Source organism: Heterodontus francisci, chromosome 40 (genome assembly GCF_036365525.1).
Source record: "Heterodontus francisci isolate sHetFra1 chromosome 40, sHetFra1.hap1, whole genome shotgun sequence".
Classification (NCBI taxonomy): Eukaryota; Metazoa; Chordata; class Chondrichthyes; order Heterodontiformes; family Heterodontidae; genus Heterodontus; species Heterodontus francisci.
The window spans coordinates 20,367,223-20,383,974 of NC_090410.1; the positions used below are offsets into that span (position 1 = coordinate 20,367,223).

At 45.8% G+C, this 16,752-nt stretch overlaps 1 protein-coding gene across 2 annotated transcripts in view; it reads right to left on the bottom strand.

Moving 5' to 3' along the window:
* Positions 1-14,008, bottom strand: part of cox7a1 (cytochrome c oxidase subunit 7A1) — a 36,234-nt gene extending 22,226 nt beyond the window's left edge. The window contains exon 1 of one of the 2 annotated variants that reach the window (XM_068019311.1): positions 13,884-14,008. In XM_068019311.1, the coding sequence (XP_067875412.1) occupies positions 13,884-13,958 (75 nt within the window). In that variant the 5' untranslated portion in view covers positions 13,959-14,008. The remainder of the gene's footprint in view (positions 1-13,883) is intronic. The other variant, XM_068019310.1, reaches the window with a different exon arrangement.
* Positions 14,009-16,752: the final 2,744 nt, after the last annotated feature.

Sequence of the window (16,752 nt, forward strand, 5' to 3'; positions counted from 1 at the left end):
CTTTGCTCCATTTATTCTGGTTGCGGAATCCATCCTGACCCAGGCAAAGTCGAAGATGTAATGTATATGCCTACCCCACAAGACAAGGAAGACCTCCAGAGATGTCTTGGAGTTTTCAACTTCTTGGCACCATACATTCCAAATCTTTCTGACAAAGTATCATTGCTGAGAGAGCTCTTAAAGAAAGACGTACCATATGTATGGCAGGAGGACTATCAGCATAAGTATGAGTCTGTCAAACAAGCATTGCCAGCAGAAACCTGTATCCTGCAGTACTATGATCCAAGGAAGAAGACAATCCTGCAAGTCAACGCCTCAACAGAAGGGGCTAGGAGCGTGCATCCTGCAGGAGGGCAAACCAATTGCATTTGGATCCAAATGTTTATCCTCAGCACACTCCAATTACTCAAACATAAGAGCGTGAAACACTCGCTCTGTGTTCAGGACCACAAGGTTCCACACCTACCTGTTCAGTAAGCAGTTCACAGTGGAAACTGACCACAAACCACTGGAGATGATACCATTGACAAGTGCACCATCTCACCTACAGCGACTCTTAGTGAAAGTACAGGGGTACGACTTCGACGTCTGCTACAAATCGCGTACCAAAATGGTCACCTTGGATATGCTGAGCAGATTGCTAAATCTGAACAGTCTGTGTGGAGTTTGCAAGTTCTCCCTGTGTCTGCGTGGGTTTCCTCCGGGTGCTCCGGTTTCCTCCCACATGCCAAAGACTTGCAGGTTGATAGGTTAATTGGCCATTATAAAACTTTCCCCCAGTATAGGTAGGTGGTAGGGAAATATAGGGACAGGTGGGGATGTGGTAGGGATATGGGATTAGTGTTCTTTTGGGCTTCCTTATCTCGAGAGACAATGGATACGCGCCTGGAGGTGGTCAGTGGTTTGTGAAGCAGCGCCTGGAGTGGCTATAAAGGCCAATTCTGGAGTGACAGGCTCTTCCACAGGTGCTGCAGAGAAATTTGTTTGTCGGGGCTGTTGCACAGTTGGCTCTCCCCTTGCGCCTCTGTCTTTTTTCCTGCCAACTACTAAGTCTCTTCGACTCGCCACAATTTAGCCCTGTCTTTATGGCTGCCCGCCAGCTCTGGCGAATGCTGGCAACTGACTCCCACGACTTGTGATCAATGTCACACGATTTCATGTCGCGTTTGCAGACGTCTTTATAGCGGAGACATGGACGGCCGGTGGGTCTGATACCAGTGGCGAGCTCGCTGTACAATGTGTCTTTGGGGATCCTGCCATCTTCCATGCGGCTCACATGGCCAAGCCATCTCAAGCGCCGCTGACTCAGTAGTGTGTATAAGCTGGGGGTGTTGGCCGCTTCAAGGACTTCTGTGTTGGAGATATAGTCCTGCCACCTGATGCCAAGTATTCTCCGAAGGCAGCGAAGATGGAATGAATTGAGACGTCGCTCTTGGCTGGCATACGTTGTCCAGGCCTCGCTGCCATAGAGCAAGGTACTGAGGACACAGGCCTGATACACTCGGACTTTTGTGTTCCGTGTCAGTGCGCCATTTTCCCACACTCTCTTGGCCAGTCTGGACATAGCAGTGGAAGCCTTACCCATGCGCTTGTTGATTTCTGCGTCTAGAGACAGGTTACTGGTGATAGTTGAGCCTAGGTAGGTGAACTCTTGAACCACTTCCAGAGCGTGGTCGCCAATATTGATGGATGGAGCATTTCTGACGTCCTGCCCCATGATGTTCGTTTTCTTGAGGCTGATGGTTAGGCCAAATTCATTGCAGGCAGACGCAAACCTGTCAATGAGACTCTGCAGGCACTCCAGTGTGAGATGTTAAAGCAGCATCGTCAGCAAAGAGGAGTTCTCTGATGAGGACTTTCCGTACTTTGGACTTCGCTCTTAGACGGGCAAGGTTGAACAACCTGCCCCCTGATCTTGTGTGGAGGAAAATTCCTTCTTCAGAGGACTTGAACACATGTGAAAGCAGCAGGGAGAAGAAAATCCCAAAAAGTGTGGGTGCGAGAACACAGCCCTGTTTCACACCACTCAGGATAGGAAAGGGCTCTGATGAGGAGCCACCATGTTGAATTGTGCCTTTCATATTGTCATGGAATGAGGTGATGATACTTAGTAGCTTTGGTGGACATCCGATCTTTTCTAGTAGTCTGAAGAGACCACGTCTGCTGACGAGGTCAAAGGCTTTGGTGAGATCAATGAAAGCAATGTAGAGGGGCATCTGTCGTTCACGGCATTTCTCCTGTATCTGACGAAGGGAGAACAGCATGTCAATGGTCGATCTCTCTGCACGAAAGCCACACTGTGCCTCAGGGTAGACGCGCTCGGCCAGCTTCTGGAGCCTGTTCAGAGCGACTCGAGCAAAGACTTTCCCCACTATGCTGAGCAGGGAGATTCCACGGTAGTTGTTGCAGTCACCGCGGTCACCTTTGTTTTTATAGAGGGTGATGATATTGGCATCGCGCATGTCCTGGGGTACTGCTCCCTCGTCCCAGCACAGGCATAGCAGTTCATGTAGTGCTGAGAGTATTGATAGGTTAATTGGCCATTATAAAACTTTCCCCTAGTATAGATAGGTGGTAGGGAAATATAGGGACAGGTGGGGATGTGGCAGGGATATGGGATTAGTGTAGGATTAGTATAAATGGGTGGTTGATGGTCGGCACAGACTCGGTGGGCCGAAGGGCCTCTTTGAGTGCTGTATCTCTAAACTAAACTAAATTCCACTGGATCTATAAGTGTACAGCATGGACATCGAGGTGGAAGATGTGCTCAAAATCGAAAATTGCATTTTGGTCGACACAAATGTGACCAACTACAATCAGAAACAGCCAATGACCAACAACTGAAGGCACTGTGGAGATTCATCATAGAAGCTTGGTCTGATATGGTAAAAGAGGTGCCAGAAACCCTCAGATGCTTTTGGTCTTATAGAGACGAATTCGGTATCTCGAGAGGCGTCACCTTCAAAGGAAAACAAGTGATTGTGCCCAAAGCTCTCCGACAGGACATCTTGTCACAACTTCACCAAGGCCATATGTGTATAGAGCAAACAAGGCGACTGGCACGAGTGACTGTTTATTGGCTAGGGATCATTACTGACATCGAAAGGTTAGTGAGGATGTGCGAGGCATGCCAGAGCTACCAGTCACAACAACACAAAGAACCTCTACGCCCTCACGAGATTCCGTCAGTCCCTTAGTCCAAAATCGCCACTGATCTATTTACCGTCAATGGAAACCACTTTATCTTAGTCACTGATTATTTCTCCAAATTTCCAATTGTCAGACAGGTAAAAGACACTTCAAGGGTGGTCGTCGCAGACACATTGAGTGCAATATTCAGTCTATTCGGTGGACCTGAAGAAATTATTGCTGACAATGGGCCACAGTATACAGGCAAACCGTTCAGGGATATGTGTGCCAAATGGAGCGTAAACTATGAGATGTCATCACCACATTACCCAATGGTCTTGCCAAGTGAATGGTTCGCACAGTCCAATCACATTTCTTGAAGTGTAGGACAACTAAACAAGATTTTCATGTTGCCATGTTGCACCTCAGAGATACACCTGTGGATATGGGTTTACCGTCACCAGCAGAGATCATGTTTGGCAGACAAGTGTGGACGACTCTGCCAAGACATCATCTTTCCAAATTCTGAGCTGCTCTAAAAACAGGGGAGAATGAAGATGGTGCATGACCGACACGCAGGGGCGGAACTACCTCAGTTACACGGAGGACAAAAGGTCAGGGTCGTACACCCCACAATGAAAACATGGCTACCCACAGCTGTATCCAAAGTATGCAGTGAGCCTAGATCCGACGAGATTACAACATCGAGCAGAGCGGTGTTGAGAAGGAATCAAAGCCAACTAAAAGAAGTGTGCAATACTCCAATTGTGCACAGCAGACTCGAAAGAACACAGTCCAACAATGAGGGTGTGACGGAACAACAGGACAACACCTAACACATTGACAACATGCCTGCAAACCCAAAACAAATCCACATCCCCAAAGGTGATATCATAATCAGATCTGGAAGAGTTGTCAAACCACCAAAACAATATACGGACTCTTAAGCATCTGCATGTGTAAAGTTCATAATCTCTATTCCTGTGTAAATAATTTTGATGTTATCTAATTTTATGTATGTTTACTTGTGACATACGAGACTTTTTGAAAAGAAAGGGGATGTTGTATGATTGCCTTTAAGAGTGATGCCCCTTTAGGATATTAGTATGCTAATGAGCTAAGTACCAGGACATAGTCATGTGACGCGAAGCCAGAATCACTCTGCAACTGTAACACCTAGAGGAAGGTTCTGTAAATAGTTTGCTCTGAACTGTATATCATAGTTTAGCTGTAATAAACTTATTTGAGATCTTCAGCATAACTGGACTTCAAGCATCTCACTTATGTTGTACCAGACAACATAAAGAACTCATTACACACAGTACAAGACATCTTGTATTATTTCCAGTGAGCCTCTAAGCAACAGAATGGGTACTCCTTTGGCACGCCATATTATCAATTACGTTTATGAGGACTTGCATACAGAAGCGGTCTTTTGCAAAGGACTTAAGAGTAAGTATCCAGTGAGGACCTGAATTGTAACAGTTGCATACGGTCCTATTTCCCTGTAGCTTCCTGGTGAACAGGTTGTCCATTCAGTTTTGGAAGGAGCTATCTGGAAATTTGCTAACAAGACACCAACAGTCAATTTTTAAAGGTAATTTTGTTTGCATTGTACAAGTGTGATTAAAGCTCTTTTTTAAATTCTCCTTAGCTGTCTGGTGCGGTAGTGGTTATGTTTCTGTCTCTGTTCAATTTCGGGAGGTGTCTGTGAAAGGTTGGGCTGCCCTAATAACCTTTCGCCCAACATCATCTGAGCCAAGGGTTTCCGCTATGGGGAAATCAGTAATCCCAGCACAAATTGCACTTAAAATTGCGCTAGCTTTCAGAACTTTATTTTGCTCAAGTTCCTTTTCATATTGCCGGGCGTAAAATCTTCATGAACCACCTCAATCGGGCAGTGGTTTCAAACTAAATTGATCTGTAATTTTTGCATTAAAAAATGGCTGCGTTGGCTGACAACAATACCACTAGGTGGCGCTGAAGTGGCACATGCGCAAATGCAGCAAGTGCCACTAAAACGTCACAGTCTGCAACTTCAGGCAGCTGCCAGGACTAAAGATGGCGCTGCTCAAATAATCACAGGGAGGCAACCTGACCTAAACACAAGGCAGCACACAAATGGCGGGAGGGGGAAAGCGAGCGAGCCGAGCACAGGGGGCGGGGCGGAGCGGGCCGGGGACGGGGGAGGGAGGGGGAGCAGAGCAGAGTGGGTCAGTCAAAGGGGGGGGAGGGGGAGCGGAGCAGCCAGAGAGAGCAGCGAGGTGGGGGAGCGGAGCTTGAAGCATGGGTGAATACGTTAGCGTTGCATTGCTGTATGCGTAAAGTGCATGCGCAGAGGCCGACGAGGCATGTTGCCCGAAGATGCACACGTCACGTGATGACGTCATCGGCGCATGCGCAACCAGTCCTGGCAAGTCGGAACGCAGCGCACGCGCAGAGAGCAGGAGGCCGTCTGCGCAATTGCACACCTTGGCGCAGCCTGATGATGTCAGTGGCCGGCTGCGTTGTCAGGAATCACTTTGTTAAAAAATAATTCCTTGATATATTTCAGAGTGGGAACCTGGTATTATTTTAATAGCTCAGCTGAAGATGAGTTTATCACAAAAAATAAACATTTTAAATCACAGTTTCAATCGACCACCTGTGAGTAACCCGATTTTAAGGGCTAAATTTTACCCACTCCCTGACGTCGTGGCGGGGGCCTCAGAAAATGCCTCCGGGGAAGGCCCGCCATGGGACTCGAAGCCGGGAAGGCCTTGTGGCAGCACCCCCCCCCCTCCCGCTGCTCAGCGACGGGAGCAGGATGTAAATATGTGAATGAATTTAGATTAATGAACTAATGACTTACCTGGGACCGGCCGTCCCACTCCGATATTGTGGTCGGTTGCTGAGATTCCCACACCTTCAGTTTTCCGTCCGGAGATCCGATGCGGGACACCGGTGGGGAGGTGGGGGGGGAAGGAGGTAAGTTTTCAGGGCGGGGGTGGGGGAGCACAATCAAACGTTTTTGATATGTCTGTGGGTGGTGGTAAGGGGTAAAGTTCATAGTTTATGAACTTTGGGAAGAGGGGAAGGCCAGGACCACAAGGTTGGTTTTTTTTTGGGGGGGGGGGGGGGGGAGAGAGGGCAAACAATAAATTTGCTGGTCATTGAGGAAGCTGGGAGAGGGTGGGGATAATTTTAGTTAAGCTTTTGCACTAATGTTTCTTCAAAAATTTAAATTAAATTGAAGGGCTGGAAGCCCTTTAAAAATGGCGTCGGCGCCCACGTAATGGTGCCGGACACCGTTGCCGAGGACGGACTGCAGGCCTCCTCCTGGTCATGGGTGGGGCGTGGTCTACCCCGGCTATGTAAATGAGCCGCCGAGTTTAATATCATGGCGGCGTCTAAGTACATTTTTTTTTAAACTGTAAAAGCTTTTAAAGTGTGCCTGTTCATCTCCTTGCACCGACAAGAAAGTTTCAGAGCCCTGTGAAAGACCCATAAAGAGGTACAATTAGCAGCCAATCGCAATGCTCATTCATTTGATCGGGGGTGTGGCCAGTTTTGTGGGCGGGGTCAACTTCTAGTGCAATGAATTTGAAACTAGCGCAAAAGATCCCGTAAACTTGATTTGCGCTGGAGGTAATTTGCACTTGAAGTTCAGCAATTTTTTTGTGGTGATTTGGCCGATTTCAGGCAAGTTATTGGAAACTCCTGGAGCTGAGCTTTGCAAACTGTAGCTCCTGCTCTTAATTCAATCCCTGCCTTTATTTACATTCCATTTGTCATTTTTACTGCTCTCTGCCTTTCTCACCCTTTTGTTTTGCCCTTGTCTTTGTCCTCTGAAGTCATTAATTATTCCTTTGTGATTTTTGTCTTTGATTCTGGCAGTCTCCACTTTCCAGTCCTGCAACTGTCTATTCCAATCCTCCTGCTGCCTTTCTGCTTGTCTCTCCCTGGCTTCCCTTGTTTTCAGATCTTAAGACCTTCTCCCACAAGTGACGGGTCACATTTTCAGGCTAACTAGAATGTCACGGGCCATAAATGCGATGCCTTGAAGAGGAGATTGACTAGAATGGTACCAAAGATGAGGGACTGCAGTCATGTGGAAAGGCTGGAGAAGCTGGGATTGTTCTCCTGAGAGCAGAGAAGGTTAAAGGGAGATTTAATAGAGGTGGTCAAAATTATGACACGTTTTGATAGAGTAAATAAGCAGAAACTGTTTCCACTGGGAGGAGGGTCAGTGAAGACACGTACTGAAGATAACTGGCAAAAGGAATCAGACGGGAGATGAGAAGAATTGTTTTAACGCAGGAAATTATCACGATGTGGAATGCACTACCTGAAAGGGCGGTGGAACAGATTCAATTGTAACTTTCAAAAGGGAATTAGATAAACACTTAAAAAAGGAGAAATTTGCTATGGGGATAGTGCAGGGGGATGGGACTAACTGGACAGCTCTTTCAAAGAGCCAGTATAGACATGATGGGCCAAATAGCCTCCTTCACGTAGTTTCTATTCTATGGAACAACACAACGGGCTGCATTTTTCCAGCTCGCGGCAGAGAGCGTCAAAAAATGGCGGGGCACACTCGCAAAATGTGCGCTGTGGAGCTGCCGCGATATTTAGCGCAGCGGCACGTTTACATGGAGGGGCAGAACGCTCGACCCTGATGATGTGGAGGGGGTGGACACTCCGTCCCCAGCAATGGCGTCCGGTGCAACTGCGCCATTTTGAAAGGGCTTCCAGTCCTTGTAGTTAATTTACATGTTTAAGGGAACAGTCACTATAAATTTAATTTAATAAATGATTAAAGCCCCTCTCCCACTCCCCCCCCAAATGACTAAAGGCTTTATTGATTGCCCTCTCACCCCCAAAAAAACTTATCTTCCAATCCTGACCTTTACTCCCCGAACTTTATTTACGGTCACCTTCAACACCTCCCCACCATTCCCTCCACCAAGCGCAAGTTTTCCCCACTCCCCCCTCCCCACCCTGAAAACATAACTCCTCCCCCTTCCTCACTAGTGTTCTGCCTCGGATCTCCGAACAGTGATCCAAAGGCGCGGGAGTTCCGACAACTAGCCAGAATATTGGAGCGGGGCGGAGTCGCGACGAGGTAAGTATTAATTCATTCATTAACATTTATTTCCATATTGAAATGAGATTCCCGTCACCTTGCAGCAGGGGGGCCACCACGAGGCCTCACCATGGCTGGTAACATGGGGCAAGGGCCTTCCCAACGTCGTGGCCCATGGCGGGCCTCTCCCGGAGGTATTTTCTGGGCCCCCCCTCCCGCAACGACCCCTTACATTGGGGGGCTGGTAAAATCCAGCCCAATGTGTTTGCTTTTCTCATCATTCGGATAATTGTTAATTCGTTATATTCAATATTTATGGTCAATCAGATGATAATGCACACCTCCCAACAGTAAATGGCTGAATCAGGGATGTCCAATATTCTTGTCTACATCAGGGAGTCTTGGAGTCCACATATCTTCCTGTGTTTTCCACGATTGTACTCAGCAACTGACGATTATTTCCCCATTAAGGAGAATGGTGGAAAATTCCCAAGGCTGGAAAGTGCAGAAGCTGAAAACTAAGGCCATGAGGTTCCAATCCTCATTTAAGAAAGACTTGCATTTATAAGTTCTGATGAGTCATAGAGTCATAGAGTTATACAGCACAGAAACAGATCCTTCGGCCCATCGTGTCAGTGTCAGCCATCAAGCACCTAACTATTCCAAACCCATTTTCCAGCACTCGGCCCGTAGCCTTGTATGCTATGGCGTTTCAAGTGCTCATCTAAATACTTCTTAAATGTTCTTCAGGCAGTGCGTTCCAGATTCCAACCACCCTCTGGGTGAAAAAATGTTTCCTCAAATCCTCTCTAAACCTCTTGCACCTTACCTTAAATCTATGCCGCCTGGTTATTGACCCCTCCGCTAAGGGAAAAAATTTCTTCCTATCTACCCTATCAATGCCCCTCATAATCTTGTACACTTCAGTCAGGTCCCCCCTCAGCCTTCTCTGCTCTAAGGAAAACAACCCCAGCCTTTTCAGTCTCTCTTCATAGCTGAAATGCTCCAGCCCAGGCAACTTCCTGGTGAATCTCCTCTGCACCCTCTCCAGTGCAATCACATCCTTCCTATTGTGTGGCGACCAGAACTGTACACAGTACTCCAGCTGTGGCCTAACTAGCATTTTATACAGCTCCATCATAACCTCCCTGCTCTTATATTCTATTCCTTGGCTAATAAAGGCAAGTATCCCATATGCTTTCCTAACCACCTTATCTACCTGTGTTGCTGCTTTCAGTGATCTATGGACAAGTACACCAAGGTCCTTCTGACCTTCTGTACTTCCTAGGGTCCGACCATCCATTGTATATTCCCTTGCCTTGTTAGTCCTCCCAAAATGCATCACCTCACACTTCTCAGGATTAAATTCCATTTGCCACAGCTCCGCCCATCTTACCAGCCCATCTATATCATCCTGTCATCTAAGGTTTTCCTCCTCACTATTTACGACACCACCAATTTTCGTGTCATCTGCGAACTTACTGATCATACCTCCTATATTCACATCTAAATCATTAATGTTCACTACAAACAGCAAGGGTCCCAGCACTGATCCCTGCAGTACACCACTGATCACAGGCTTCCACTCGCAAAATCAACCCTCGACCATCACCCTCTGCCTCCTGCCACTAAACCAATTTTGGATCCAATTTGCCAAATTGCCCTGGATCCCATGGGCTCTAACCTTCTTAACCAATCTCCCATGTGGGATGTTATCAAAATCCTTACTGAAGTTCATGTCGACTACATCAACTGCTTTACCCTCATCAACACATTTTGTCACCGCCTAAAAAAATTCAATCAAGTTAGTCAGACATGATCTCCCCCTGACAAAGCCATGCTGACTATCCCTGATTAATCCCTGCCTCTCCAAGTGGAGATTAATCCTGTCCCTCAGAATATTTTCCAATAGTTTCCCTACCACTGTTGTTAGGCTCACCGGCCTGTAATTACCTGGTTTATCCCTGCTACCCTTCTTAAATAATGGTGCCACATTCGCTGTCCTCCAGACCTCTGGTACCTCTCCTGTGGCCAGACAGGATTTGAAAATTTGTGTCAGAGCCCCTGCTATCTCCTCCCTTGCCTCACATAGCAGCCTGGGATACATCTCATCTGGGCCTGGGGATTTATCCACTTTTAAGCCTGTTAAAACAGCTAATACTTCCTCCCTTTCAATGCTAATTATGTTCAAGTATATCACAATCACCCTCCCTGATCTCTACACCTATATCGTCCTTCTCCATAGCGAACACAGATGAAAAGTAATCATTTAAAACCTCACCTAAGTCCTCCAGCTCCACACACAGATTGCCACTCTAGAACCTAATGGACCCCACTCTTTCCCTGGTTATCCTTTTGCCCTTAATATACTTATAAAACGCCTTTGGATTTTCCTTTATCTTGCCCGTCAGTGTTTTTTCATGTCTCCTCTCCTAATTACTTTTTTAAGTACCTCCCTACACTTTCTATACTCCTCTAGTGCCTTCACTGTTTTCAGTACTCTGAATCTGCCATAAGCCTCCTTTTTTTTTACTGATCCAATCCTCTATATCCCTTGACATCCAGGGTACCCTGGATTTATTAGTCCTACCCTTCACCTTTACGGGAACCTGTTGGCCCTGAACTCTCACTATTTCCTCTTTGAATGACTCCCACTGGTCTGATGTAGACTTTCCTACAAGTAGCTGCTCCCAGTCCACTTTGGCCAGATCCTGTTTTATCATCTTAAAATCGGCCTTCCCCCAACCTTTAATTTCTGTCCATCTTTGTCCTTTTCCATAACTACCTAAAATCTTACAGAGTTATCTCCGAAATGTTCCCCCACTGACACTTCTACCATTTGTCCGGCTTCATTCCCTAGGATTAGGTCCAGTACTGCCCCTTCTCTTGTACGACTTTCTACGTACTGGCTCAAAAAGCTCTCCTATATGCATTTTAAGAATTCCGCCCCCTTTAAGCCTTTTGCACTAAGACTATCCCAGTTAATATTGGGGAAGTTGAAATCCCCTACTATTATTATCTTATTATTTTTACACCTCTCTGAGATTTGCCTACATATCTGCTCCTCTATCTCTCCCTGACTGTTTGGAGGCCTATCGTACACTTCCAGCCAAGTGATTGCCCTCTTTTTGTTTTTAAGTTCTACCCATATGGCCTCATTTGAGGAACCTTCTAAGATATCATCCCTCCTTACTGCAGTAATTGACTATTTGATCAACAGTGCAATGCCATCTCCTCTTTTACCCCCTCCCATGTCATGCCTGAAGATTCTATACCCTGGAATATTGAGCTGCCAGTCCTGCCCCTCCCTCAACCATGTCTCTGTGATAGCAATAATATCATAATCCCATGTGCTAATCAATGCCCTCAATTCATCTGCCTTACTAGTAAGACTCCTTGCATTAAAATAGATGCAATCCAGCATTGCATTTTTCACTTGTGCCTTAACAGGTCTATATTTGCTCTGCCTTCCAGACTGACTCATTTTCTCTTCTATATTTGACTGTGCATCACCCCCTACTGTACCTCCACTCTGTATCCCATCCCCCTATCAAATTCGTTTAATCCCTCCCCCCCCCCCCCCACCCCCCGCAACAGCACTAACAAACCTCCCAGCAAGGATGTTGGTCCCGTTCCAGTTCAGATGCAACCCGTCCAACTTGTCCAGGTCCCACCTTTGCCAGAAACAGACTCAGTAATCCCTCCTGCACCACCTCCTCAGCAATGCATTCATCTGCTCTATCCTCCTATTCCTATACTCACTAGCACGTGGCACTGGGAGTAATCCAGAGATTACAACCTTTGAGGTCCTGCTTTTTAATCTGCTACCTAGCTCCCTAAATTCTTGTTGCAGGACCTCATCCCTCTTTCTACCTGGAAACTACTGGAAGTGTCCCTGATGTCCCACATAGCACAGGGAGGCGCATGCCACGGGGCTGAGCTCTCCTGCCATGACTTAGCCTTAGATTAAACTCCTTAGTTACTCCCTTTAATTTACAGTACTAATTACGATAGAGACCTTATTCTACTCCAAACACTACCTACTACAATCTAAAATCCCTACCTTTAGTTTTACGTGGGCTATTGAAAGTAGTACTACTCAGCAATCAGGTCATCAACCTGAAATGTAGGCTATATAGCATCAAAAGATGGCATCTCCGACAGTGCAGCAGCCCCTCAGCATTGCTCTGAAGTGCCAGCCTAGATATGTGACTGCAGAATGGGACTTGAACCAACAATCTTTCACTTAGAGGTAACAGCCACAACTGACACCTACACACTGCAAATTCCCACATGTCTCAAGCTTCCGATACGATCAGCTCTTGATTCAGGATTTATTCATCAATGACGTCACAGTGCTAAGAACACCCCTCTCCAAAACCTCCAGGACAATAAAGTTCAGGAGAAAACACCCAATCAGAATTTGAAATGCAGGTAGGGCTCAGTTGCATGTGCTGGAAGGGATTGGGGGGACCAATGTGTTGGACCACCCCGGATCTGAATAATGTATCAAACTGCTTATTGTGGGATCTTGCTGTGCACACATTGGCTGCCGCATTTCCTACACTACTGCAGCGACTCCAAAAAGTACTTTGTTTGTTGTAAAACACTTCGGGATATCCTGAAGTTTGGGAAAGGTGCGATATTAAATGCAAGCTTATTTTATGTTACATCTCTTTAATTGAGTAAAACACTCTAAAAATCCACCCACCTTGAGATCACAAGATAAATACAGACGAGGAAGGTCCTTCAACTCAATTTAGCTCATCTGTCCAGAAAGAATCTACAGCATCCGACTGTTCCCGAAATAATTCCACAGCATTTGGCTCCAGTATCTTACTTACCCTGACATTCCATGTATTGATCACTCTTTGTATCAGTAACCTCCTGGCATCAGTCCTAAATTTGTCTTTTACCAGTTTGAACATGTGTGCCCTTGTCCTACTGTTGCAACTTGTAACCTTTAACAGTCTGACACTGCTCTGCAATGTCATCTCTCCTTTCAAAGTTGAAAAGCTTGCCCTTTATTTCAGTTCTTTGATGCTGTTCGAGTCATAGAGTCATACTGTTATATCTTTATTCAACTGTCTCCAGCACATCTCACTTGTGTCTCCCCTCCTGAACACAGTGCCAGTCTTAAACTATGTATTCCATTGCATTTTTACTGTTAATTCAATCTGCAGGGCACATCCCCTGCATTGTCTACAGGGGCACAGGGCTGAAGCCTGAAGCCTGGCCCAGAGGCAGTGGGTGACTCGCTCACATCAGTCTGACCCTCCAGTCAGCAGGGAGCAACCTAACCTCACAGCACAGAATGATTGGCGTGAGCAGCGACCACTCAGGGAGGGGAAACCCCGACAACTAACCAATCGGCGCAGCAAGAGGGCGGGATTGAAGTGATCAAGTTGGATTGACTCGCAGAGGACTGCAAAAAGAGTTAATATTTGAGCTTCTCAGCATTAAAACGGGTAAAATCGACGGAAAATGGTCCAAAACAGCAATGATCAATAAAAGTCGAGGATAGGACATGCAAGAAATAGTTTGTTTAAAAAACAATCTACACATATATGAATTTTAACATTAATAAAAGTTGTTCCAACTTTTATGAAGTCGTACAGTTTCTTATTTTGTATCTAATAGCAATGGGAAGGAGGAAATGATATAAGAAAGGTTAAGTCTAAGGTATTACCAGGAGGTGCTTCATGCTGCGTTGCTTTGAGCTGCTCGCCTGTCCTTCGCTTGTTAAAATGCTGTTCAAGGACATACCCTGTGTGCGACAGCTCTGAAATATTGCAGCAACTCCTGCCAAATCACAAGGCTAAGGGCAGCTGCAGAGATCAAACCTCAGTCTGTAATCACCACTGCTCCAACAGTGAGAAAGAAAAACATGAATTTATATAGCACCTTTTTCAAGACTTCAGGGGCGGCCCAAAGTTCTTTCCAGCCAATGAAGTATTTTTGAAATGGTGCACTCATAGAATGGTTACAGCATAGAAGGAGGCCATTCAGCCCTTTGTGTCCGTGCCAGCCCTCGATTTAACTAGTCCCATTCCCCTGTCCTTTCCCCACAGCCCTGCAATTTGTTTTCTATTCAGGTGTTTATCCAATTCCCTTTTGAAAGCCCCGAGTGAATCTGCCTCCACCACACTCTCAGGCACATCCTAACCACTCGCGGCGGAAAAAAGATTTTCCTGAGGTCGCCATTCTTCTTTTGCCAGTCACCTTAAATCAGTGTCCTCTGGTTCTGGATCCTTCCACCAATGGGAACGCTTTCTTCTCTATCTACTCTCTCTAGACCCCTCGTGATTTTGAATACTTCTCTCAAATCTCCCTTCAACTTTCTCCTCCCTTCTTTAAGGAGAATAATCCCAGTACACCTTCTTGCAGTCTACACCCTTCTTCCTTATTATCAACAACATGGCTTATTTTTGTATCATCTGCAAACGTTTGAGTCATGCCCCCTACATTTATGTCTAAATCATTGATAAACACCAGAAGCAGTAAGAGACCGAATACTGTGGAACCCCACTGGAAACAGTCTTTCAGTCACAAAACACACATTTCAAACATAACCCCTTTCTTCCTGCCGCTGAGCCAATTTTGGATCCAACTTGCCACTCTTCCTTGGATCCCGTGGACTTTTACATTTCTGACCAGTCTGCCATGTCAAAAGCCTTGCTAAAATCCATGTAGACAACATCAAATACATCACCTCCATCAACTCTCCTCGTCACCTCTTCAAAAACTTAAATCAGGTTAGTCAGACATGACACAAAAACAAGAAATGCTGGAATCACTCAGCAGGTCTGGCAGCATCTGTGGAAAGAGAAGCAGAGTTAACGTTTCGGGTCAGTGACCCTTCTTCGGAAGGTTCCGAAGTCAGACACGACCTTCCCTTAATAATTCCATGTTGACTGTCCTTGATTGCCTTTCTAAATGACGATTAATACAGTCCCTCAGAATTTCTCCCAGTAACTGGTTAGGCTGACTTGCCTTACTCAGTCCACCCCATCTCTCTTTTTAAACAATGGTACAATGTTAGCTGTCCTCCAGTCCTCTGGCACCACATCAGTAGCCAGAGAGGTTTGGAAAATGACGGTCAGAGACTCTGCTATTTCCTCTATTGCTTCCTACATTCCATCCGATATTTCACACTCCTCCTCCTCCTTAACTACTAAGTCTGCATCGTTCCCCTCTTTTGTGCAGACAGACGCAAACTTTTTCATTAAGAACTATGCCCATGTCTTCCGCCTCCACACACAGGTTACCTTTTTTGGTTTCTTATAGACTATACTATTTCCTTTTGCTCTTTTGTATTTATAAAGCATCTTTGGGTTTCCCTTGATTTTACTTTTTATGCCCTCACTTTGCTTTCCTAATTTCCTTATTAATTTCACCCCTGCAGTTGCTCTACTCCTCTCAGCTTTCAGTAGCATTGAGTTTTGGTGTCTGTCTTAAGCTTCCCTTTTTTGCATTCTCCTATCCTGTATCTTGCTTGACATCCATGGGGAAGAGACTTTGGAGTCCCACCCTTTTTTTTTGAGGGGGCGTTTGTTTTAATCTATGGAGCTGCCACCTTTGAGAAGTTCAAAAGCAGGCAGAGGGCATAATAGGGACAAGGCAGGGGTAGGGTCCTGGCTTGAGTTCTAATGTATGCTTTGTTGTCAATGAATGCATTCACGTAGACTCATAACTTCAGTTATGTGGAGAGACTGGAAAAGCTGGGATTGTTCTCCTTCGAGCTGAGAAGGCTAAGGGGAGATTTAATGGAGGTGTTCAAATTAATGAGGGGTTTTGATGGAGTAAATAGGGCCAAACTGATTCTACTGGCAGAAGGGTTAGTAACCAGAGGAAACAGATTTAAGATAATTGGCTAGAGAAGGAGAGAGGAGATGAGGCGGCTTTATTTACTCAGTGAGTTGTTGTGAACTGGAATGCGCTGCCTGAATGGGTGGTAGAAGCAGATTCAATAATTATTTCAAATGGAAATTGAATAAATACCTGAAGGGGAAACATTTGCAGGGCTGTAGGAAAACAGCTGGTGAGTGAGACTAGTTGGATCATTCTTTCAAAGAGCCAGCAGAGGAACGATGGACTAAATGGCCTCCTCCTGTGCTGTATGATTCTATAAATTGAAACATTTAATAATTCAGCATCAGCACAAAGCAAAATGGAAATCATTTACTTGCTCCTGAAAACTTGCCCCTTCGATGTCTAGCTTTCACTTCTTAAAATTTGGCACAACATGGAGTGGAAAACTGGTTACATGTTACGCTCCCTTGGCCAGGACACCTGCCATTCTTCACTCCTCCCACAACCACCACCCCCCCACCCCACTCCTCCACCCTGCCCAATTGAGTCTGTTAATTCTGCATAGACTGAGATTAAAGTGGCAGAGAGTATGAGAAGAGACTGGCAGCTAACATAAAAGGGAATCCAAAAGTCTTCTATAGGCATATAAATAGTAAAAAAAGTTGTAAGAGGAGGAACGGGGCTGATTAGGGACCAAAAAGGGGATCTACGCATGGAGGCAGAGGGCATGGCTGCGATACTAAATG